Source organism: Oncorhynchus kisutch, linkage group LG8, assembly GCF_002021735.2.
Source record: "Oncorhynchus kisutch isolate 150728-3 linkage group LG8, Okis_V2, whole genome shotgun sequence".
NCBI lineage: Eukaryota > Metazoa > Chordata > Actinopteri > Salmoniformes > Salmonidae > Oncorhynchus > Oncorhynchus kisutch.
In genome coordinates, this window is record NC_034181.2 from 65548991 (window position 1) to 65574391 (window position 25401).

General features: G+C 41.1%; 3 protein-coding genes and 3 non-coding genes across 7 annotated transcripts; all 6 read left to right on the plus strand.

The window, feature by feature from the left end:
* kars1 (lysyl-tRNA synthetase 1) lies at nt 1-11994 on the plus strand. 2 transcript variants are annotated; one of them, XM_031830898.1, is made up of 15 exons: nt 13-119; nt 6996-7184; nt 7364-7505; nt 7682-7847; nt 7954-8047; nt 8146-8332; nt 8489-8614; nt 8842-8961; nt 9048-9210; nt 9339-9512; nt 9618-9703; nt 9800-9885; nt 10062-10188; nt 10420-10563; nt 11497-11994. In XM_031830898.1, exons 2-15 carry the CDS (start codon nt 7042-7044, stop codon nt 11569-11571), a joined length of 1833 nt encoding a protein of 610 aa, XP_031686758.1. In that variant the 5' UTR covers nt 13-119; nt 6996-7041; the 3' UTR covers nt 11572-11994. The 2 variants fall into 2 exon arrangements, with proteins under 2 accessions (XP_020344648.2, XP_031686758.1); XM_020489059.2 differs by lacking the exon at nt 6996-7184 and having other exon boundaries at nt 1-119.
* Nucleotides 11995-13587: 1593 nt separating this feature from the next.
* gcshb (glycine cleavage system protein H (aminomethyl carrier), b) lies at nt 13588-17844 on the plus strand. Its single transcript, XM_020489058.2, has 5 exons — nt 13588-14254; nt 15908-15987; nt 16373-16436; nt 16532-16663; nt 16984-17844. Exons 1-5 carry the CDS (start codon nt 14128-14130, stop codon nt 17079-17081), a joined length of 501 nt encoding a protein of 166 aa, XP_020344647.1. The 5' UTR covers nt 13588-14127; the 3' UTR covers nt 17082-17844.
* A 1357-nt stretch (nt 17845-19201) lies between these two features.
* On the plus strand, nt 19202-22260 carry rpl13 (ribosomal protein L13). The gene is made up of 6 exons (XM_020489057.2): nt 19202-19310; nt 19790-19907; nt 20159-20300; nt 20774-20947; nt 21580-21636; nt 22054-22260. The coding sequence occupies exons 2-6, from the start codon at nt 19804-19806 to the stop codon at nt 22210-22212; spliced, it is 636 nt and encodes a 211-aa protein (XP_020344646.1). The 5' UTR covers nt 19202-19310; nt 19790-19803; the 3' UTR covers nt 22213-22260.
* LOC116374905 (small nucleolar RNA MBII-202) lies at nt 20461-20539 on the plus strand. Its single transcript, XR_004210930.1, has one exon. It is a non-coding gene; the product is annotated as a small nucleolar RNA MBII-202 (small nucleolar RNA).
* LOC116374904 (small nucleolar RNA MBII-202) lies at nt 21175-21254 on the plus strand. Its single transcript, XR_004210929.1, has one exon. It is a non-coding gene; the product is annotated as a small nucleolar RNA MBII-202 (small nucleolar RNA).
* Nucleotides 21837-21913, plus strand: LOC116374906 (small nucleolar RNA MBII-202). Its single transcript, XR_004210931.1, has one exon. It is a non-coding gene; the product is annotated as a small nucleolar RNA MBII-202 (small nucleolar RNA).
* Nucleotides 22261-25401: the final 3141 nt, after the last annotated feature.

Below are 25401 nucleotides of genomic sequence, written 5' to 3' on the forward strand. Positions count from 1 at the left end.
TACAGTAGGTGGCGGTAATGCACCATAACGTTGGATGCCAACGCCCGACAAAGCCTAGCGAAGGAGAAAAATAAGATGGCAGACGTTACCGAGGTGGATGCAGAGAAACTCAGCAAAAAGTAAGCCATTGTCGATTCACTCTTTTTTTGGACAGCATTTATGAAGACGTTTGCAACACTTTGATGGTGTGTGTGGATCACATCCTTGTTATTAAACGATACAAGTAGTAGGATATTGTTGCACCAGTTCAGATAAAGCACGATGGAAAAACAAGTTTACCATAGCTAATGTGCATACAAATTCCAATGGTCCATTCGGTTCAAGTTGCATATCGCGCGTGCTACTTGTAGTCCTTTAATGTGCACGCATGCATGCTTATCATCCTATTCTGTGCGTAGATGACTACAAAACCCATATTGCATCGTACAAATTACCCATGGTTATTTGCTGATTTGAAGTTTCTTGTTTTCACGTAGGTTTATGAACAAAACCACGTTTTAGCTAAAGTAGTGTTAGCCTTTTTAGCTTAACCGTAATGAGTTGCGTGCCAAATTCAGCAACCTTTCAAGTGATACTGGTGTGCTATTTATGTGGGGAAACATTGAACTCATCAGCTTTATGCATCCAAGCGAATTATCCTATAATTCCACTTCTGCAATGGGATGGCTTGCTAGCTAGTGGATTTAGCTAGCTAAATTACTTCTAGGCTACATGGTCTGACTGATCAGCTCAGAATGATAGTGAAAATGTTCTTCCTACTCAGTGGAAAAATTACCCAATTGTCATACTTGAGTAAAAGTAAAGTTAACTTAATATAAAATGAGTCAAGTGAAAGTTAAGAGTAAAATATTCCTTGTGTAAAAGTCTAAGTATTTGGTTTTAATTATACTTAATTCTCAAAAGTACTTTTTTTTAAGTATTACTTTTTTAACACTGACTAGACAGGGCATACCTGAGATAGTGAGAACCGGTTTATCAAAAAAAATATCACAGTACGGTTTTGGACTCATTCAGCAGTTTTAACCTGATTCAATTGGAAATTAATGTTAAGTTATTCCTAAAAACCAATTGAAAATGATGATGCTGCTTCCTGACCGTTCAGGTCATACTGATATGCTATTTATGTGTTGACAAGAACTTTTGATAAACTCTGTTTTGACATTGAGCCATTTAAGTGTCCAAATCAATATGCAGACAAATTTTGTGATATATTAAACACTCATAGCGATTTAAGGGGGAAATCAGATTGTATGTGTAACGGATGTGAAACGGCTAGCTTAGTTAGCGGTGGTACGCGCTAAATAGCGTTTCAATCGGTCACGTCACTTGCTCTAAGACCTTGAAGTAATAGTTCCCCTTGCTCTGCAAGGGCCGCGGCTTTTGTGGAGCGATGGTTAACGATGCTTCGTGGGTGACTGTTGTTGATGTGTGCAGAGGGTCCCTGGTTCGCGCCCGGGTATGGGTGAGGGGACGGTCTAAACTTATACTGTTACATATGCGCTGTTGAGACCAACACAGCAAGAAAACGGAAACTGGAAATGTTGTTTACATCACTGGCTTTAAAGGACAACCTGTTGAAGACAGCCAGCTACATTGTGAAGTGATGCATGTTTGACCCACCACCTCAATTCGGTCTTATGTAGCAACATTTGAAATAGTGTTTTTTACATTGGATGAAAATACAAACTACAAAATGGTATATCATACACTACACTGTAACCCCACTTACAAGTTAATGTCCCTTGAATGTTTTGGTACACCTACTGGAGAGCTCTTCTTTCTCTATATCCATTCAGCGTAGTTCCCACCCTCTTAAGCCCTAGCCACATCAATCTCTTTAAGGATACACATGTGAGGCCATGTACAGTTGAAGTCGGAAGTTTACATACACTTAGGTTGGAGTCATTAAAACTAGTTTTCAACCACTCCACAAATGTCTTGTTAACAAACTATAGTTTTGGCAAGTTGGTTAGGACATCTACTTTGTGCATGACACAAGTAATTTTTCCAAGAATTGTTTACAGGTTATTTCACTTATAATTCACTGTATCACAATTCCAGTTCGTCAGAAGTTTACATACACTAAGTTGACTGTGCCTTTAAACAGCTTGGAAAATTCCAGAAAATTATGTCATGGCTTTAGAAGCTTCTGATAGGCTAATTGACATAATTTGAGTCAATTGGAGGTGTACATGTGGATGTATTTTAATCTACCTTCAAACGCAGTGCCTCTTTGCTTGACATCATGGGAAAATGAAAAGAAATCAGCCAAGACCTCAAAAAATAAATGATAGACCTCCATACGTCTGGTTCATCTTTGGGAGCAATTTCCAAATGCCACGTTCATCTCTACAAACAATAGTACGCAAGTATTAACACCATGGGACCACGCAGCCATCATACCGCTCAGGAAGGAGATGCGTTCTGTCTCCTAGAGATGAACGTACTTTGGTGTGAAAAGTGCAAATCAATCTCAGAACAACAGCAAAGGACCTTGTGAAGATGCTGGAGGAAACAGGTACAAAAGTATCTATATCCACAGTAAAACAAGTCCTATATCGACATAACCTGAAAGGCCGCTTAGCAAGGAAGAAGCCACTGCTCCAGAACCACCATAAAAAAGCCAGACTACGGTTTGCAACTGCACATGGGGACAAAGATCGTACTTTTTGGAGAAATGTCCTCTGGTCTGATGAAACAAAAATAGAACTGCTTGGCCATAATGACCATCATTATGTTTGGAGGGAAAAGGGGGATGCTTGCAAGCTGAAGAACACCATCCCAACCGTGAAGCACGGGGGTGGAAGCATCATGCTGTGGGGGTGCTTTGCTGCAGGAGGGACTGGTGCACTTCACAAAATAGATGGCATCATGAGGTAGGAAAATGTTGTGGATATATTGAAGCGACATCTCAAGACATCAGTCAGGAAGTTAAAGTTTGGTCGCAAACTTCCAAAGTTGTGGCAAAATGGCTTAAGGGCAACAAAGTCAAGGTGTTGGAGTGGCCATCACAAAGCCCTGACCTCAATCCTATAGAAAATGTGTGGGCAGAACTGAAAAAGCGTGTGCGAGCAAGGAGACCTACAAACCTGACTCCGCTACACCAGCTCTGTCAGGAGGAATGGGCCAAAATTTATTTTGGCCCATTTTGGGAAGCTTGTGGAAGGCTACCCAAAACGTTTGACCCAAGTTAAACAATTTAAAAGTAAAGCTACCAAATACTAATTGAGTGTATGTAAACTTCTGAACCACTGGTAATATGATGAAAGAAATAATAGCTGAAATATATCACTCTTTACTATTATTCTGACATTTCACATTCTTAAAATAAAGTGGTGATCCTAACTGACCTAAGACGGAATTTTTACTAGGATTAAATGTCAGGAATTGTGAAACTGAGTTTAAATGTATTTGGCTAAGGTGTATGTAAACTTCTGACTTCAACTGTACTTCATTATCAAAAGTCAATGAAAATGCTTCACTTTTTTTGACACTCAAACGTGATTAGACAGGACAAAGCTGTTTTCACGATGTCAGGTATACAGTGCCTTGCGAAAGTATTCGGCCCCCTTGAACTTTGCGACCTTTTGCCACATTTCAGGCTTCAAACATAAAGATATAAAACTGTATTTTTTGTGAAGAATCAGCAACAAGTGGGACACAATCATGAAGTGGAACGACATTTATTGGATATTTCAAACTTTTTTAACAAATCAAAAACGGAAAAATTGGGCGTGCAAAATTATTCAGCCCCCTTAAGTTAATACTTTGTAGCGCCACCTTTTGCTGCGATTACAGCTGTAAGTCGCTTGGGGTATGTCTCTATCAGTTTTGCACATCGAGAGACTGAAATGTTTTCCCATTCCTCCTTGCAAAACAGCTCGAGCTCAGTGAGGTTGGATGGAGAGCATTTGTGAACAGCAGTTTTCAGTTCTTTCCACGATTCTCGATTGGATTCAGGTCTGGACTTTGACTTGGCCATTCTAACACCTGGATATGTTTATTTTTGAACCATTCCATTGTAGATTTTGCTTTTATGTTTTGGATCATTGTCTTGTTGGAAGACAAATCTCCATCCCAGTCTCAGGTCTTTTGCAGACTCCATCAGGTTTTCTTCCAGAATGGTCCTGTATTTGGCTCCATCCATCTTCCCATCAATTTTAACCATCTTCACTGTCCCTGCTGAAGAAAAGCAGGCCCAAACCATGATGCTGCCACCACCATGTTTGACAGAAAGTAGTAGCAAAAATAATGAAATACAATAGATCGTTGTAATCATCCCCAGACACACCTGGCTAACTTGATGGGTCGTGTAATCATCTGGCGAATTAGTCTTTTGTTTAGATATAAAGGTTAGCTAGCTAAATAATGAAACATAATCCCAACCCATACAGTACAAACAGATTGACGTAATGAGCAGCTCATGTTATAGACAGAAGCATGCTACATTACAGACCAATCCAAACTCATCTCTCGGTATGTCCAGCCCCATCCATTATTTCAGCCAATCATGGTCAGCAGGAAGGTTCCTGACTTTTTCCTTGGCTAAACCAACTAGGCTCGGAATTTAACAATTTGATTCATATTTACAGATGGCATACAAGTTTGTTATTAAGGCACATGAAAGTTCACGTTCCAGAATGCATTTCTATTTTTATCCCCAAAAATGTTTTACATTTAAATGCCTCACCTGTGAATTAGTGACGTGCGACATTCGCCTAGCTTCCTGAAACGGTTCACGTTTTGATTTGGGGTTCGCCAAAACAAAGGGAAATGCAACACTTATTTGTCAATCACTCATATCGATATCAAGTTGTAATCAATAGAACAGGGGGGGGGGCAGATTGCAAATCCTGTTCAAAGGAACCCTACTGATAAAGCACATGGAATCTGGGAATAATGTGGATATCACTGGTTAGAGGACAACTTGTAGAAAACAGCCAGCTACATGTTGGATTTTTTAAAAAGTGGGTTGCCAATGTAGAAAGTTTTTTTAAAGCAACACTATTTTGTTAGTCACTCATATCACATTAACATCAATAGAACAGGCAAATGATTAGGTTGTATGCTCTGTTTAAAGTTGAACTGACAGCACTTTAACTACTCAACAAATATGAAGAAATTGAAATAATCCTGGGAATTCCAATACAATATAACTAGCAAGGCAATGATCACAAGTCAGTCATAACATGGCTAATAAACTAGCAAATCTATTTATTTAGCAAGCTAAAAGCATGGCGCCTAACGTTAGGTAGCTAGCTAGCCAGCTAAGGAGGATGTCATTGGATGAGTGACTGACCTTTTTCCCCATATTGTTTTTGGTGGTTACAACTAGAGATACAGGTGTCATTTGTTCAGCTAGCAATAAATGTGGATCGCGTTGCTGGCTATTTAGTTAACTATGCTGAACTTGAACAACTATTATCCAGTTAGCATATCTCTTGCATTTGTAAATTCACTCTGGCTATCTACTCCGATTTCAGAGCACTCTCGTCTGAATGTTCCAGAGCGCAGAATAACTGATGAATTGTTGCCACTAGTGCAGTTAGTCACTAACGCTCTAAATAACATGTAAACAGCCTAACCAGCTCTGCTAGGGCGAGTAAAATGGTCAAGAGTGAGGTGGCCATTTGACTTGGTGCTTGACTGCCATTGTGAGGAACGCTCGGATCAACCCTACTCCTCAACCACAGCGTCCAGTGTAGTGTGTGTGTGGCTCTGAATACTTGGAGAGAAAAACACTCTGAATTTACAAACAGACAATCCTGACAATGCGCTGAATTTACGAACGACCCAGAGCACACTGACACACTGAAGGTAATTTACCAACAATTTACTTAGTTGTCAATCAAATGTATTTGGCATCGATCAACTGTGCGTGCCAGAAAGTTCCCTTTCAGTTGTCAAACGTGCGTTGGGGACAAGCATGCATCGCCAGGCAATGGTTTAAGAGTGTTCATCTAATCTCGCTCTGGATAGCATTAGTTGTTGATCTTGCTGTTGTTGATGTGCATAACTAAGGAAGAGGGAGCCTACCTTTTCATGGTTGATTGATCAATAGGACTCCGATGATATTTAAATATTTGTAGAAATGGTGTATTTTGTGGCTTTTGGCGAATGCTTTCTAATGATCTAAAATCGCGTCGTTGCTACTGCCTGTAAACACAGTCCAGTTCAAATCGAATGATAGGAGGCATGTGTGGCATAAAGGCCTACTGTTGGCTTTGATTGGTTATTCTGCACCAGTCTGCGTAGACTCCGGTCCTGGGTGAGACAGTATCTATTATTTTTCCAAATGCATGGCCACTTTCCCACTCTACATTGTGATAGTTTTCAAATGTTGTTCCCAATCATTCTATGAATTTATTAAGATGTGGAAATGACCATATCTAACTGGTCACATTGTCAGAAAATGTTTTTAAAAAGTAATGTTGCTAAAACGCTGTCAGTTCCCTATTCAAATGACACACGGAATATGATAATTTTTATATCACTGGTTAGAAGAGAATTTACAGTCATTCTGTAAATTCTGGAATTTCGGATGGAGATTCTGGGAGGCTGGCGAAACGGAAAAGAAGCAAATCAGTTGCTTTGTTATTTAACTTAACCGAATCACGACCCGAAATAGGACATCAACATTGACAAGGGTTGGTTGTTGATTTTGAACGATAGTTTGACTCTTAAATCTGTGTTTTGGTGTGAGGCCAGGGACTTTTATAGAGAGACACCCCCGATATATATCAGGGCCATAGGAAAATGACAGCAGACTTTTCGAACTGCAAAGTCCTGCGACTTTTACTCCATTGTAGTGGAGTAAAAGTAGTCCAAAAATATTTAAACTACTTATGTAGTACTTCAAAGTGTTTCTACTTACTTTACACCAGTGTTACTAAACCCATTTACACTGAACAAAAATATAAACGCAACATGTGAAGTGTTGTTCCCATGTTTCAAATTCACAGAAATAAGTCAGCTGTGTGTGTGTCTCTCTCCAGGTCTGGTCATTGACTGGTGTAGCACAGTAGGTCAGCCTGCATCACCATGCTGACTCTGGTGGTCAGGACTGCCAGGCACCAGGTGTGTCAAGCCTTTGGGGTCAGGGCTCAGGGGGTAAAGTTCGCTCTCCCCAGCACAGTGTCAGTCCCAGCTCTAATTCAGGGGAATCGCTGGCGAGGTGACAAAAGGTTGGTGGCTTTTCCGTTCAGTGAGAAAAACAACTAACCTTTTGTCATGAATGATTCCCTTTTTAGGAATTACTTGTATGGCTTTATAAAGTAGTCTCCCGAGTAGTCCTCAACCTCGATGCTGAGTCCACTAGATACCCTGATGTTACCCTCTGTGTCTGTGTTGTTGTTGTTGTCAGTGAGCTGAAGAGGCGAATGAAAGCTGAGAAGAAGGCATCTGAGAAGGAAGCCAAAGTCAAAGAGCAGGTTGAGCAGAAGCAGACCAATGACCAGGCAGTTCAGAATGCATACGGGGCAGATGAGGAGACCCTGGACCCTAACGTGAGCTATATGGATGTTTATGATCGTCTTTCCCTCCCTCTTGTGATTTTCTTCAGAACATTTGACTGCTGATCTTAGTAGAAGATTAAAAATATATATTTCTCAAAAATAGGGCTGCAGTAATTGAGCTCTTGTACATTTGCACTAACCTCACTTTATATTGTTTATTCCAATAGCAATACTTTAAGATCCGCACTCAAGCCATCCAGGCTCTGAAGGGCACAGCAGAGGACCCATACCCTCACAAGTACAATGTAGATCTGTCGCTCACAGGGTTCATTGAGAAATACAACCACCTACAGCCTGGAGACCAGCTAACAGACATTGTCCTCAATGTATCAGGTACTGAGAACAACTGTTTTCAAATATTGTGATTTGAAATAATATGATGTTGTCATTTGATGGTCAATCTGTATTTTTGACATATGTGAAACTCTGTGGTTGGCAGGTCGTGTTCATGCCAAGAGAGAGTCCGGGGCCAAGTTAATCTTCTATGACTTGCGAGGGGAAGGCGTCAAGCTGCAAGTTATGGCAACCAACAGGTACAGAACATGGTCCTTCCCAGAACTCCACTACTCATGTGAGCTCATAACTCCCACATGTATCTTTTCTAACCCCGTCTGTCAATCTTTCTTATCAGGAGCTACAAGTCTGAGAAGGAGTTTGTGCGCATCAACAACAAGCTGCGGCGTGGTGACATCATCGGTGTTCGTGGTAATCCAGGGAAGACCAAAAAGGGCGAGTTGAGCATCATTCCCATAGAGATGACCCTGCTTTCACCTTGCTTGCACATGCTGCCCCACCTCCACTTTGGTCTCAAGGACAAGGTGAGCACCTTCACAATCCTGTAGTGGACATACAGAAAGCATGTCAGGCCTTCATATAAATGAGAGATGATACAGGACACCTTTAATTCATGTAACCTGCAGAAGAAATGTAAAACAATTGGGATCTTCACACTTTCTCTAACCCATTGCCTCCAGGAAACACGATTTCGCCAGCGATACCTGGATCTGATTCTCAATGACTATGTGAGGCAGAAGTTTGTAACACGTGCCAAGATCATCACTTACCTCCGCAGCTTCCTGGATGGGCTGGGATTCCTGGAGGTGAGGGAAATAGCCAATAGCACTTAAAAAAAAAATAATTTAATGGTTTGTCAGGAAAATTACATTGGAGTGTGGAGGAGTTCGGGTTAAGAGTTCAAGAGGGGTAAAGCTCTCTTCTCTTTGATGTGGAAAGTTATTTTAAAGGTTTATTTTTCACAAACAGGGTTTTGGTGATAGATGGAGATAGGTAACTGAGACTTTAAAACCACAACACACGTTTCTTACAGATTGAGACGCCCATGATGAACCTGATTCCTGGTGGGGCCGTGGCCAAACCCTTTGTGACCTACCATAATGACCTAGACATGAACCTTTACATGAGGATTGCTCCTGAGCTCTACCACAAGGTAACATGTCCCCTGAGGAAGGACCAATAACACATGAAAAAACACTTTCAACTCCATGCTCATATTTACGTGTCTTCTTTCCCCAGATGCTTGTGGTTGGGGGGATTGACAGAGTGTATGAGATTGGACGGCAGTTCAGAAACGAAGGCATTGACCTCACCCACAATCCAGAGTTCACCACCTGCGAATTCTATATGGCCTATGCAGATTACCATGACTTGATGGATATCACAGAGAGGCTTCTCTCGGGTGAATGAAGGGGGTGTTTCTGCTTCATCATTCTGGAATGTGAATATATAGTGTTACTCACAGTGACATGTAGGTATGTAGCTGCTAGGTTCCATAACTAACTGGTCTACTCTCTCTCTTCCCATCAGGGATGGTCAAGCACATCACTGGAGAGTACAAAGTGAAGTATCATCCAGAGGGTCCAGAGGGCCCGACCTATGAGATCGACTTCACTCCTCCCTTCAGGAGGGTCAGCATGACGCACGACCTGGAGAAGGAGATGGGCGTCAAGTTCCCAGCTGCTGACACCTACGACAGTGACGGTAAGATAATGAATGCCGGTCAGTACAGTGCCACAGCTATACCTCTATATAATTATATTATTTCCTAGGTTGTCTTACTGACCTGTCCCTCTCCACCCACCCCAGAGACACGTAAATTCTTTGATGAACTGTGTGCCCAGAAAGGAGTGGAGTGCCCTCCTCCTAGAACCACTGCCCGCCTCCTTGACAAGGTACCTTTTCTAATTTACATCAGGAAACCCTCCTCCTATACCCCTTCCGTGTTGTTGACATCACGACTAAACTGAAGTTGATGTTTATCCCTGCAGTTGGTGGGAGATTTCCTGGAAGTCACGTGTATCAACCCCACCTTCATCTGTGACCACCCACAGATCATGAGCCCCCTGGCCAAATGGTGAGCTCTTCCGATCCATATTACACTCATTTAAAAACAAGCAACAATGCTCTTATTCACATTCCAATGGACTGCAGGTTACCATTTGAAATAAGAGTCAACATAGGTCTTGCAGTGCCCCTGCTTGTCAATGCTGATGTCTCTATCTATGCTCTCCTTGATCTTTCCCCATACAGGCACCGGTCAGAGAAAGGCCTGACGGAGCGTTTTGAGCTGTTTGTATTGAAGAAGGAGATCTGTAATGCCTACACTGAGTTGAACGACCCTATCAGACAGAGGGAGCTCTTTGAGCAACAGGCTAAGGTCAGTGTGCCTGGGCGAGTCGGCTGAGTAATGCTAGAAACAATGTAGTAGTTGGGGCCACTGAACTGGCACATTTCCCAAAGATTCTTGCCTTACGTCAACTTAGTTACCATTGGTGCTTCATTTTCTTTGTGATATTTTCCTGTTTGAGCCACCACCCTGTAAATCTTGATGAGCTACTTTGTTTTGGTTTTTCATCTAGCTCCTGTGTGTATTTTTGTGTTTTATTAGGCCAAGGCAGAGGGTGATGACGAGAGCATGTCCGTTGATGAGACTTTCTGCACGGCACTAGAGTATGGCCTGCCACCAACTGCTGGCTGGGGCATGGGCCTTGACCGTCTTACCATGTTCCTCACAGACTCCAACAACATCAAGGTACAGTCAATGCATACAGACAGAGGTCCATATAGATCCTGTGCAATCTCTAAAGCACTGTAGGCCTTAATGCTCAAATCAATGTAGTTTTTCAAGTTTGTTTTGGAATACTGAGTGTTCAAACAGGAATTTACAAGTGACCAAATCGGGGGGGGTGTTCAGATGGCAGTCATTTGCGGACATGGCTATGCTAGTTGTCATAGTAATGACTGGTGTGTGCTCAGTGGTGTAGGCTGATTGGTGGTGGTGCTTGTGCTTCCTATCACTCAGAAGTTATGTAGCAGCTAAGATGACGACAATGTCTGCCTTGGATGTTTCCCAGTTGCTTTAAATGTTCAAAGTCATAGTGTAAGAACACTTATAAAGGCTCAAAGGGTAAGATGATCCATCTTTCAAAAGGAGTCCTTTTTGGCTAGCCACAGCAGTCCGCTAGCTAGGTAGCTGTTCAGCTTTCTAGAACATCCAGTCATTTGTTTGTAAACCATTAACAAGCTTGTTAGCTACCACGTGTTCTTATCACACTGTCAACCGAGTAGCTAGCAAGCAACAAGATATGCCAAATAAGTCGAAAAAACAATAAATCAGATTTGACTGTTCAGACACAAGTTGAATGGCCAGGAATCAGATTTGTATCTGACTTCCATTGTACTGTAGCACATGGAACCAGATATTTCAAGCCTTGATTCCATGTGCTTTTTGGCTGTTCAGACTGCAGGAAAAGTAATAGATTTGAATTGGAAATGCAAAAGAATTTGCATGTGAGTCGCTTCAAACTGCCAATGTGAACAAGGCTTTAGGCATGCATGTTTATTATTATGCAGTAGGGGACACTGTTTTGATGCTTGTTTACACATGCAATACACTACAAACTTGAATGCACTTCAGCAGGACTCTGTGTCTGTGAAACCACCTGATGTTAATTCTGTTTCACAGGAGGTGCTGTTCTTCCCAGCCATGAAGCCTGATGACAACAAGACAGCCCCTCTCACAGAGGGCACCTCTGTGTAGTATTGTGACCTCGCCTGCTGGCAGATCTCTGCAGAGGTTGGCATGGTGATGAAGCCTGGGGAAATAATCAGATTGGTCTGTTGGTCTGGTCTCACTGTGTCCCGGTGGCATTGACTGTTTTCCATTTTATCATATGGTTTGAATCTTGCAATCTGCATTATTAAGGGAAATAAGTTACTTCAATAATTTTTCCACCATTACATTAAACATTAAATTGTTTGCTCTTATTACCTTGTGCTTTGTCTCTATTCCTTCTTCCCTAATTAGTGTGGTGGACATCCAAGCCCAATGTAATGTCAGTGAATGAGGGTTTCTGGACATGTTTGTTGTGTTATTGTATGCTATACAGTCCAACTACTAAAAAAAAAAATATGTTCACTCACAACTGCCATTGGCACAAAAATAAATTTGACAAAAATGTGATTCTGTATTCCCATGATTGAGTTACATGTCAAAGTATGTGTCTGCAGTGCCTAGGTTACTGGTCTGTTCTTTAGCCATGGTCTTCATTACGTACATTTTTGGATAAACCAGGGGTGTAGTCATTCAGCCGAATCTGTTGGAAAACATTTCTTAAACGGAAACAAACGAAACGGAGGAACGTACCAGAATTTGTCCAATAGAAACTGTTTGGCAGAATGACCACCTATTCTGTTACAAAATGTTTTGTCTTTTTTCCAAACAGAAAACATTTAGAAACAAATTAGAGTTTATATTGGACAAACTCAGGTAGCACAATCCCTGTTTCCTTCTGTTTGTTACATGGTAAACGGTTTCTGTTGCAAGACGTAATGAATACACCCCTAGTGACTGAATATTTGACGACCAATGTGCACCCCACCCCTAAAAGGTTTGTGTGGGAGGACCTGTGTACAATACCTTTGGTTAGAGGAGGAAGAGCACAAGGTGAGTAGATGTGTTCTGCAAGTTCATTTCTAGTGAATGCAGTCCAGTCACTTTCTAGTCATGCTGCAAAGTACTGTTGTACCCTAGTGTGAAATCTATCAAGAAATCCAGAATTTGTTTAACCCTCCTGTTCTGGTCAAATTGGACTGATTTACAAGTTCTCTCTGAGAAATTGAGTTAATTTCATCTGATTGTCATAAGGTTCCATGACTTTGTCCACACAGGGCATCTGAACACAAAATACATTTAGATGATTTTCATAACACTTTGGGTGTTTTATTTAACTTTTGTACATCTGTGGTGCGCCCGGTCAAAAATTACCGGTCATTAGAAATGGGGAGACTACAATTAGTGTATAAAATTGAGTTCAGGCACATGCCCATTCATCAGATGGACACACTTCCTCTCCCAGACCCCCACATGCATGCGTGTTTGAGCACACACACACACACCTCACTCCCCTTCTTGGGTTCCATGACAAGGAACCTTTCCCAAATATAATCTTTCCCCCATGGGAACCACACCTGTTGGCATTCTCACAAAAAAATCACAACATTGTTTCAATAATATATAGAACTTTTCTCGCAGCTCTGGTATATAAAGCTTTTTTGAGGCCTTGCTCACAATTCATTCTGTGGCTGCACAATGACCAAAAGATAGGTAGTCCAAACGATGTAGTCATTCATGTATGTGAGGCTATTGACCTCATCTATAATCATGACACTGGTGAGGAGCAGAGTCCTTGTTAAACTTTGACAAAGTAGTCTGATAAATAGCACAATATGTTTCATCTGAGTATTTGTTATAGTCAAAATAATCCATACATTATGCTTTTTTTAAACTCAAAAATTAGTTGTATGAGCTCAGGTCAATGAGGCCTACAGGCCATAAATAGCAAGTAGAAGTTCAAAACGTGTAATGTTCACAAGAACTTAAATTGATAAAAAGATCTAACATAATATATGGGTTGTTATGGATTATGATGAGCTATAACGGGGCGGTCATTTTGGACCGGGAACACAGAATAAATTAACATGAAACGAACACTATGTTCTAGGAACTGTTGCCCAATCTCAACAGTTGTGTACTACAGTACAATGGAAAACGGACACAAAAGAAACAGTGACGGGGTTGGGGCTGTAATATTCATGGAGGGAAAACTATTTAGAGTCATAACCTACCAAGCATAATGAGAATGATCGCGTTCCACTGTTCAGATGTTGCATGAATCAACCAATGGTTGAGTGCCATGGCATAGATTGACAGATTGTTATAACGTATGTGATTAGCTGACAGTTAAAATACAGGCAGTGTAAAATATGAAATTCTTCAGCAACGCCTGGGCAGAGGAACGCGCCCAAAACCTTATGGTTAGTTCCACAATGCCATAAAGATGCAGAGTAGACAGACGAAAATCTAACGCTGCCAACTATGCGGAAAACTACTATTATATTCCGAAATATTCTGTTGCGCATTTATTACGCCTTGAGAGTATCCATATAAGGAAAAGCCTTATCGGCAAATACGGTCCAACTTCCAGAAAGTCCTGAAGAAAATCCGCTTCTATTTAATATCGAGAGCGCGCAAATGGTGATTGTGCGCGTTCCACTCAGTCAATTGCATGTGTAATCATTTCGGCCGACACTGAAGATGGCGATGAGAGTAGCGTTCCGGTGCCTTTCTGCAAACTTTTCCACAGTACAGATATCCGCAAATCGGCCCTTATGGAAGGCAAACATCGCACGGACACTGAGCACGGCCTCGCGGCTGTTCACAGGTAACAATTTGTTACAATGTTGCCCAAGTTGGCACTCTCAGTGTTGCATGCTAGATTTATCAACATCACAATTGATGTACGGGTCTGTGGCTACACATTCCAGTCGCAGAGGGGGAATAATCTCACGCTGTTTTGGTGACTTTCCCACGGTACATTTCAACACGTCAGAGAGAGCATGAACGATTTTTATTTTATTTGGTGATCAGCATATCCAGTTGTGTAAGCAGTTTAGAACGAATGCACTGCTAAGAAAGTTTGGTCGATGGCACAAATAAAAAGTAGCCTAATGCTGGCCGTTACGTGGTCTAAAAGTAAACTATTCTCTCGTTATTTCCAGACAGAAATCAAGTGATTTGTTTTTATGAAATTCCAATGGAATTTTGGGATTCCCTGACCAGCCTGTCGAACAACGCTCCCCGCGATAGGTTGGTTTAACCGTAACATTTTGAATTATATGGTCGCTTTCCATAAACTGCTATCTGGGATGTCCCCAAAGGTAGCCAGGTTGATTAAAGCTTTCATTTTCTTAGGCTACACTGTAAAACATTATTTATCAGAGGTTTAACTTGACCTTGCAACGATTTGCTTGGTCTGCTATCCACGGTCTTAAAAAAACATTAGGCTTGTTAGGCACTCACACCCACTGTCTCGTGCCCCAATGTAATGGATAATTACTAACAGCAAGTCACGCACGAGTGTGGACATGGGCTGGTCAGGAGTAAAACATTTGATCATACATCTATATTTAGCATATTTACTACATGTGTAGTCTGCAAATGGCAAATACATGTGTGGTGTTTTAGTCTAAATGATTTTGAAGATCTCCATTAAGGTAAGGCTCTCCCCTGAGTCTTTCAGACAAACCAGCCATGCCCCAGCATCAAGCACAGTTCACAATCTGGTTCAAACCTGTATTTTTTTTCCTGCATGATCTGATGCTAGCATTGGACACTGAGGCATTTCATTCCTCCCCAGCATATCGGGAAAGATTGACAGCGTTTTACATAAACCATATTTTAATGTTTCTTGCTCAAAATCTGGATTACATATCTGTCCAAAATAATTTAAAATATTACTAGTTAATTTAATAGAAGGAACAGCCTACATGGCACATTAGAGGAAGGATGTTTGTTTTTACTTCAACCAATAGAGAACTGTTAAATGTGTGTGCTCCCTCCCACCACTCATACTGTGTACAGTAATAGCTGGAGAATGCTGGTACACTGTATGAGCAATTGACATCACAATAGTGATAGTAATACAATTCACATCTAGTTTGACATTACAGGGCTGAATGTGGGTCAGTACATTAACGGTATCTTTTGCCATCATGCAGTATTTTAAATTAGGTTTGTAGTTTTGCACAATACTTTTTGGCTCTGGTCCATAGTACATTAGTGTCCTTTGGACAGTCAGTATCAAGGGCAATGTTTGGGATGGGTACTTAGTGAAGTTACACCCCCCCCCCCCCCCCCCCCCCCCCCCAGAGTTTGGAAACCCTAAATTGATTGTGTACTCATAGAACACAAACATTTTTTTGTTTTTCAAGATTATGGCCGTGTCAACTAGTCAGTGTAGTGTACTAATACTTTAGTCTGCTGTTTTTCTATGCACATGCATCCCATTATCTGACGTGAATGTCTATTTTTACAGCCCTCAAATTCACAGACAAGCATGAGTGGGTACGAGTAGAGGGTGGAGTTGGTACAGTTGGCATCAGCAATTTTGCTCAGGTAGGTAGTTTGGTTGATACTTTAATCAATGATTTAGTGTGCTGCTGTTTCTAAATGACTGATAATCTGACATTTATTGGTCTACCCAATGCCTGTATTGTTTTGAGAGATTTATTTTGGGACTTTGCACCTTGTCCTGCAATACAAAGACATATACAATTTTACATATGTATGGCTATTGATTACTTGTATTATGCCTGACTTAAAATTTGAGGGCCAATCTGATATTTGTGCAATAACTTTAAGTTTATCACAACTTTCATTGGCCTTATTTTATGCTTCATGAAATCAGTTACACGTTAGAATTCTTCCCAGACTTTCCTCAAGGTATACTTCAAATATGAATATCTGCTACAATTTTTGAATTTTTGTCCCTCCATTGTAGGAAGCATTAGGTGATGTGGTGTATTGTGGACTCCCTGAGGTGGGGCAAAAACTTGAACAAATGGGTGAGATTTTTATTCAGATTTAAGTTTCCTCCCACAAGTAAATGAGCTTTGTTACCAGTAAGGAGGGTTTTGCATGTCCTTTGCTTGTGTTTCAGAGGAGTTTGGTGCTTTGGAAAGCGTGAAGGCTGCTAGTGAGTTGTACTCTCCTCTGACTGGAGAGGTAACTGAAATCAACACAGAGCTGGCAGACAACCCTGGACTAGTGAATAAATCCTGCTACGAAGGGGGTGAGTATCAAGACAGTGACATGACAAATCAGTTGATGTGTATGTTTGACATTTTAGTCATTTAGCAGACGCTCTTATCCAGAGCAACATAGATGAGCAAATTAGGGTTGTCTTGCTCAAGGACACATCGACAGATTTTTCACCTATTCTGATTGGGGTTTCAAACCAGCGACCTTTCGGTTACTGGCACAACGCTCTTAACCGCAAGGGTACCTGCCTCTTCCTTATGTGATTTTTGTTGGTGAATAATCATTCAACACACTATTAAACCCCCTCTCCTGACAATGTTACTGATAGTTGCTCTGCTCTTTGACTTCCAGGCTGGCTAATTAAGATGACTATTGACGACCCTGCAGAACTTGATGGCCTCATGGACGATGGCTCCTACGAGAAATGGATCAAATCCCTTGATGAGTAGACTGCTCGACTCTCCATGTTCTTTTTTTAAATGTTCTTTTTAATGATGACTACAGGTCTTTCACACTAATCCTATCTGGACGGGCTGTAAAATCTCAGCTCAAATGGTATTATGTAAAGTAGCCCTATTTATTTTGCCTGTAATTGTTTCATCACCAAGATAACCAAAATGTTAATTAACGATGCTCATCTATGTGCTTATTGCTGATGAAACCACAAGACAACCTGAAGGGTTTGTTCCCATGTCCTGTTGGCACAACGATAAATCCTGTTGGCACAATAATCAAGGATTTATTATTTCAGGTGCTTAGTTTGGACTGAAAGAAAATACAGACAAGTGGCAACAGGTTGGAAATGAGAAGTCAGATAAATTAAATACAGCATACATTCCATTGTTTTTTTTCATTATGACTTTTATATTCCATCTGGTGGGAAGGATGGAATACAGTACTATTCACTTCCATAAACCACCTTAAGTCATTAGCTAATAGTCAAAACTTAATTTGGTGTCTGGCAATGCAAGACTAGTCAACTTTGGCTGGCAGCCTGGCACTTCCAAAGACTCCCACACTTGTAGATTCACATTCTTCAGCAAGATAACCTTTTAGAACAAAAGACTACAGCACAAATGAAGCAAGAATCAATTATATTTGGGATATTTTCGTATTTTGACGTAACATCTGGAATATGTGGGATATATTGCATTTTTTGTTACACTGTTTATACACCGCCTGTATTTATATACTGGATGGTGGCATAGCCCACTAATGTCTACTGCTATACATATTCTTAGTATATATTTTTGGTGTGGCCCTATATATGCGTAGATTTCATTTGGATTACTGAATTGTCCTGACATTCATGATATCTTGTTTTTGATTATTTGTGTACTTGTTTGACACTTTTACTGCATTGTTAGGAGCTAGGAAGCCAAGCATTTTGCTGCACCTGCTATAACCTCTGCTAAAATGTATGTGACCAATAAAATTTGATTTGATATACTGCTGCTGTATTTTCCAACCCAAGTGATTCAAGCTAATGGTAACTGAACGTTACACTCCAGTGATATTAACACATTTAATATATCCACACAGTAGCACTGATTTATTAACATATAATCAGCACAGTCAGTTAATGGAACACTAGTATATATTGTTAGTGGCTAGTTTCCCATTCTGTGAAGGGTGTGTGTGGACCTATTCCTAGAAATTACCCTGCTTTGAACTAGACCTTTTTGTTCTGATGCCTAACATGTGGAAAACCAGGGGATAGAGAAGCACTGCTGAAACAAACATGCTGATGATACTGGCCGCTTCTCGTTGCTAACATGGACTCTCGGCACACCTTGACTTTTGCCCTTAGATCAAGATAGAGATGAGGTGCCGGGGAGGGTTTGGTCAATGATTAATGGAAAAAGTGGGCACAGAATCAGTGTAGCAGAGAAACAGCAAGTCTTTGACTATATTATTTTTAACTAACTATAAAGGGGAATGGGGCTTAAATACTTTACAGAAGAATACCATTTGGCTGTCAGACAGAGAAGATCCTCTCGGGATGGTCCTGTCTTGACGCAATGAGCAGAGTGATGGTGTTGCTGTTAATGTGCCCTTTAAAAAGTGTGTGCTGCATATCTTTACTGTGATTTCAAGAAAGTATTAGGGTGTAATATTTTGATGCACAACGCTCCTACATTGAAAACATGTTATTCATTATCATTACAATGAGAATGGAAGATTGGGGGATACTCTGAAAAATAGGCTATGTGAAACAGGTCCATAAGTGATCCTTGTGTAACTTTATTGTGGGGCTGCAGTGACCCATTGTGGTGTACCTACAAAAATACATCAGCAATAAATCAGATTTGAGTGTACGACCATTAGTTATTGAACAAAGCATCTTTCATGCATGCATACTGGCTGTTTCAATATGTGTTGTATTGGGGCTTGATTATGGTATGAAAAGCACGTTAGCATTATGCCAAAACCCAGAAGATTTGATATACTAACAAAAAGCGTACAAAAAGCTAATTCGATCTGAATTGATTCTGAACAAGATATATATATTTTTTTAAATCGAAGATTATGATTGAATCTGTTTTAATACAACTCTTCACACGTGCATTTTAGTACATCCGTTTGACGAACCATTGCGTCTACCATTGGGTGCCATATCCCACAATGCACAGTTTTAGAACTTCCTTTTTCCTTTCAGCCATTTTCCGCCTCAGACGGTATGTGAAAATAAGCTCACTGTCTTCCAAACGAAATCGCTCTTAATCCTCCAATATATCAAAATGTATGTTACTTTTATGCATTTATTGCCAACGTGTATGATGTTGTCGTTCAGAATATATGACTATTGATGAGTTAGTTGAGATAAAGACAAGCCAGATAGGTTGACTGCTAAACCTTTCTGGGTTGCAGACGCATGTATGTCTGTGTTGTCAGTGACGTTACAACTGTTTCATGGTCACCAACCTGTCGGTAATGATCTAGATTATCGACAATTAACTCCAATGATTACGGAGCCATTACCACAGTAAAATATACGTCTGTTTGTGTTGAAATCAATTGCTGCATCCCCAGTTAGCCTGGACGTGATGGCTAGCTAACTGGCTAGCATTTAGCATTCATTTTTCCCCTCCGCTGGATGGGCTGATCTTATTGCTAAATGTGATGAGCTTCTACATGTGTTAATTTCCTGTTTCAGGGAAGTAGGCAACCATGGCACCCAGCCGGAATGGCATGCTTTTGAACCCACACTTCCACAAAGACTGGCAGACGAGGGTACGCACCTGGTTCAACCAGCCTGCAAGGAAGACTCGCAGGTAGGCCTTGATTAGTTACATTGGTTTTAAGTAAAGTATAATGGTTGGATAAATGTTAACTTTTGGTTGAAATATCTAACGTTTGAAACGTCTGCTGTATGCAAACCTACCAGCTATTAACTAGCATGTTTATGTGATGTACCAAGTTGGTTAACAAGCTGTATGGAATTATGACTATGGTTTAGTTTTGTTGTGTGCATGACATGTATGTGATGGAGGTCTATGTGATGAACAGACTCCTCATTTTTCAGGCGAAAGGCCCGTCAGATCAAGGCTCGTCGTATTGCCCCACGTCCTGTGGCCGGACCCCTCCGGCCTCAAGTCAGGTGTCCCACCATCAGGTATCACACCAAGGTGCGCGCCGGACGTGGCTTCACCCTGGAGGAGCTCAAGGTAAGAGGAATATTAACAGTACATTTACTTTGTTAATAATAACCTCCAGGTTTAGGCAGTGTTAGTACGTTATGTAAGACTGAACAGCCTGAAAGAAAGGTGTGAGTTTATTGAATATATTTTGGCTTGCAGACTACTATAACCTTTTACAGCAGTCAAGTGATGACAAATCTCCGGAATCTCTGTACCTCCTTGATGATTCAACTTGAACCTATTTGCTGATGTCTGCTTGTTTTAATGTGTGCTGTGCATATGAAAACTTAAAACTGGTCATTTGATTCATAACATTGGGCTCAAGCCAGTTATTAACCCATTTTTGTTTGACAGGCTACTTTGTCTGAATGTAGCAATCTACTTGTATTGAGTTATGTGCAAGCCTTCACACTCCTAAAAGTCTGGGCATGGCTAGCAACTAAATGCCCAACAGTCCTCAAATATTTGGTTCACTGCTTTGCATGTGCTTTGTACTCTAGGCTGCCGGTATCCACAAGAAGACAGCCCGCACCATTGGCATCTCTGTTGACTCCCGCCGTCGCAACAGGTCATCGGAGTCCCTGCAGGCCAATGTACAGCGCCTGAAAGAGTACCGCTCCAAGCTCATCCTCTTCCCCAGGAAGGCCTCCGCACCCAAGAAGGGAGACAGCACTGTAAGTGTTAGTCATAGAACGTTGGGTTGAGTGTTTATTAACATATGGGACACGCATAACCATATTGTCAAAGTGATTGCTTCATTTGAGGCTCAGATTATAAATATTTGCGTTGGAAGATTTCATCAGTCATGCATAACATTGCTGTTAAACGTGATTTCAGAAAATTTGCTTGTGATTGAAATAAAGAAACCTGGGTTGTGAGCAGCTCTGGGCCAGCAGTCAAGTGATGACAAAATCTCCGGAATCTCTGTACTACCTTGATGATTACATTTGAACCTATTATCTGATGACTGCCGGTTTCATGTGTCCAGTGCCCATTCTGTAGTTTCTGAAACGGCCTGTTAGCGAGGAAGTTTTGTAGTTAAGCTGTAGAAATTGGGCTTCAAACTGGTCTGTGGAGGTTTTGAAATGTTTTACTGCATTTTGTGCAGAGTAACATTGATCTGCATGGTTATCTGGACTTTGTTTACATGCTCTGTTGTAGATTTAGTTTCAGTTGGTGTGCAATTAAATGTTTGAAATCTCTTCTCTTCACCCCAGTAGCATTTTAGATTGACTGCACTGTCTTGAATGTGCACATGGTAGATGTTACTTATCCTGTGAGCATTAAAACCTTTCCCTTTCTCCAGGAGGAGGAACTGAAGATGGCCACGCAGCTCTCTGGCGCTGTCATGCCCATCAAGAATGTACGTATCACACATTCATATCACTTGATTCACCCAAAAAAAGGAAGTTCATGTTATTTAAAAAATAATAATAAAAACTTACCGCTGATTAGGGTTATTGAATATAAATGGGATGACCAGGTCATCATTTTAATATTTCGAGGATGTATCTAGAGTCTATGTATTGAACATATGTGCGAGCTCTTTCAGCAGTCAAGTGATGACAAATTCTCCGGAATCTCTGTATTACCTTGATGATTCTCTTTGAACCTATTATCTGATGACTGCCAGATTGTGCTGTATGTACAAATAATTAAATCATTGAGTAATAACTTTGTCCCTAATCCGTTCATTGTCTCTGACTGAAATGCCCTACTCTTAATGAGTATATATTTACATCAACATTGTTGTAATTGGGCTCTTCTCCCTCTGCTGCAGGTACACAAGAAGGAGAAGGCCAGGGTGATTTCTGAGGATGAAAAGAACTTCAAGGCTTTCGCCAGCCTGCGTATGGCCCGTGCCAATGCTCGTCTCTTCGGCATCCGTGCCAAGAGGGCAAAGGAGGCGGAAGCTGAGAGTATTGACAAGAAGAAATAACCGTTAGTTTCTATGGAACTTTCAAAAATAAAAACGTGTATAACTTCACTGGTCATTTTTTCAATTTGAAGGGTCATGTTTGTTACCATCTCATCTTTTTTTTTTTTTTTCTGTTCAATGGTGTTAAATACTCAACTTTGGTACATTTAACAAATATTTTTTCATGCGTTAGTATTTCAATTCACATTTGATGGGTTATAGAAATACAGGCATCAATGTTAATGTTAAATAGTGTTTACTGTGTTGCCCAAGAGACAAATGGATAGAATACATCTTGCCCAGTCACTACCAGCAAGTGGCAGCTGTACTACATTGAAAATCCCTCACCCTGGCATTTTCAAATTGTATGTGGAAACCAGTCTCCTGAGTGTGAAGTACACACTATGGAAGTTACATTTTCAAGGAAGTGGCTTTTTGAGTTGTCTTCAGCGTGTCAAATGTAGCACAATGGTCCTCAAGCCCAAAAAATGTATAAGTAAATTCATCCACAAACTATAATTGATCTTAAATTTACTGCTCTTCATTAATTTCATAAACCCATTCAAACGGTTAAGGGATGTGCACCAGAAGTGTTTGCTTTCAAATGGTTTTTGTTTAGCATACTTGGAATTCCTAAATATTAAATGGCTTCTTTCACAAAGCTGGAAATCGACAAAATCTCAATAGAATGTGGCACCCAGGGTGTGTCAATTCCGTCTCCGAAACACGTTTCACTGCTAGTTCACCAGAAACTTGTGCTTGTATGTTTTAGGGACTTATGAGCAATGCTCCAGCCCTCTAGTAGTTAATGAAAATGTGGTTTTGAGTTGTGTAGTCAAAGAATCAATGGAAAGGTTGATTGTGGGATTCCCATCCTAGCCCTAAGAATTCCAGTTTGGTATTTATAGGGGTGTAAAACGCAACATGCAACAATTTAAGATTTTACTGAGTTACAGTTCATGAGGAAATCAGTCAATTTAAATCAATTCATTAGGCCTGTATCTATTTATTCCACATTACTGGGAATAGAGATGGTTATGTTGTTCATATACCAAAAAAAAAAAAAGTCAGATCTCGTGTGACCATTTGCCTCGTGCAGCATGACACATCTCCTTTGCGTAGATTTGATTGTGGAATGTTGTACCACTCTTCAATGGCTGTGAAATTGGTGGGAATGGGAACACGCTGTCATACATGTTGATCCAGAGCATCCCAAACATGCTCAATGGGTGACATGTCTGGTGAGTATGCAGGCCATGGAAGAACTGGGAGATTTTCAGCTTCCAGGAATTGTGTACAGATACTTGTGTATTGGGGGCCATGCATTATGCTGAAACATGAGGTGATGGTGGCGGATGAATGGCTCGACAATGAGCCTCGGGAGCTCATCATGGTATCTCTGCATTCAAATTGCCATCGATAAAATCCATTGTGTTTGTTGTCCATAGCTTATGCTTGCCCATACCATAACCCCACCGCCATCGTGGGACACTATTCATAACATTGACATCAGCAAACCGCTCACCCACATGACACCATACATGCAGTTTGCCATCTGCCCGGTACAGTTGAAACCAGGATTCATCCATGAAGAGCAGACTTCTCCAGCATGCCAGTGAGCATTTGCCTACTAAAGTTGGCTATGACGCCGAACTGCAGTCAGCTGAAGACCCTGGTGAGGACAACGAGCACACAGATGAACTTCCCTGAGACGGATTCTGAAAAGTTGTGCAGAAATTCTTCGGTTGTGCAAACCCACAGCTTCATGAGTGGCTCACCAGGTGGCTGGTGAAGAAGCCGGATGTGGAGGTCCTGAGCTGGCATGGTTACAAGTGGTCTGCGGTTGTGAGGCCAGTTAGACGTGCCGCCCATATTCTCTAAAATGACTTTGTAGACGGCTTATGGTAGAGAAAATAACATTCTCCGGTAACTGCTCTGGTGGACATTCCTGTAGTTAGCATACCAATTGCATGCTCCCTCAAAACCTGAGACATCTGTGACATTGTGTTGTGTGACAAAACTGCACATTTTAGAGTGGCCTTTTATTGTCCCCAGTACAAGGTTCACCTGTGTAATGATGATGCTGTTTAATCAGCTTGTTGATATGCCACACCTGTCAAGTGGATGGTTTATCTTGGAAAATGAGAAATGCTCACTAACCAAGATTGAACTCTTTGTCCTGAATGCCTTGCATCACGTCTGGAGGAAACCTGGCACCATCTCTACAGATGCAGAATCATGCAGTGGGGATGTTTTTCAGCGGCAGGGACTGGAAGACTAGTCGGGATCGAGGGGAAATATCAACGGAGCAAAATACAGAGATCCTTTATGAAAACCTGCTCCAGAGTGCTCAGGACCTGAGACTGGGGCGAAGGTTCACCTTCCAACAGGCTAACAACCCTAAGCACACAGCCTAGACAATGCAGGAGTGGCTTCAGGACAAGTCTCTGAATGCCCGTGAGTGGCCCAGCTAGAGCCCGACTTGAACCCCATCGAACATCTCTGGAGAGACTTGAAAATAGCTGTGCAGCGACGCTCCCGATCCAACCTGACAAAGCTCGAGGGTCTGCAGAGAAGAATGGGAGAAACTCTCCAAATACAGGTGTGCCAAGCTTGTAGCTTCATACCCAAGACTCAATGCTGTAATCGCTGCGAATGGTGCTTCAACCATGTACCGAATAAAGGGTCTGAATGCTTATGTAAGTGGTTTATTTTTAATAAATTAACAATAATGTCTAAACCTGTTTTTGCTTTGTCATTAGTGGGTACTGTGTGTAGTTTAAGGGGGAAAAAACTGAGTCAATTTTAGAATAAGGCTGTAACTTAACAAATGTGGATAAAGTCAAGGGTTCTGAATACTTTCCGAAGGCACTGTACCTTGACATTCTACCACCATGGTATTCTCATGCACCTGACACTTCTGCACTGTGAGTACTATCCTGGGGATGAGATTATCACCACAGTAACGTCAGAATCTATGGTAACAAGGTCTGACAGCATTGTTCCTATGCTCCTCTGATAGCATGACTGCTTTTAAGGTTACTTGAATGTCAACTGTAACAATGTATGCTATATCACCTACACTTAACAAATACACTGTAGCTTTGACAATGTACATGAAGGCAGCCTTGTGGTGTGTGTGTGTGGGCTATACCTTAAATGAATTCATATTAAATTGAGTGTATGCAGGCTTTGTATGATGTCATGTCT

Bases quoted from the DNA above. Each gene is read 5' to 3' on its own strand.
- gcshb (XM_020489058.2), top strand. From the start codon at position 14,128: ATGGCGATGAGAGTAGCGTTCCGGTGCCTTTCTGCAAACTTTTCCACA. The intron at 14,255-15,907 runs GTAACAATTTGT...CTATTTTTACAG, and splicing joins GGCCTCGCGGCTGTTCACAG to CCCTCAAATTCACAGACAAG. The intron at 16,664-16,983 runs GTGAGTATCAAG...TTTGACTTCCAG, and splicing joins TAAATCCTGCTACGAAGGGG to GCTGGCTAATTAAGATGACT.
- kars1 (XM_031830898.1), top strand. From the start codon at position 7,042: ATGCTGACTCTGGTGGTCAGGACTGCCAGGCACCAGGTGTGTCAAGCC. The intron at 7,185-7,363 runs GTTGGTGGCTTT...TGTTGTTGTCAG, and splicing joins CGCTGGCGAGGTGACAAAAG to TGAGCTGAAGAGGCGAATGA. The intron at 10,189-10,419 runs GTCAGTGTGCCT...GTGTTTTATTAG, and splicing joins TCTTTGAGCAACAGGCTAAG to GCCAAGGCAGAGGGTGATGA.
- rpl13 (XM_020489057.2), top strand. From the start codon at position 19,804: ATGGCACCCAGCCGGAATGGCATGCTTTTGAACCCACACTTCCACAAA. The intron at 19,908-20,158 runs GTAGGCCTTGAT...CTCATTTTTCAG, and splicing joins CCTGCAAGGAAGACTCGCAG to GCGAAAGGCCCGTCAGATCA. The intron at 21,637-22,053 runs GTACGTATCACA...CCTCTGCTGCAG, and splicing joins CTGTCATGCCCATCAAGAAT to GTACACAAGAAGGAGAAGGC.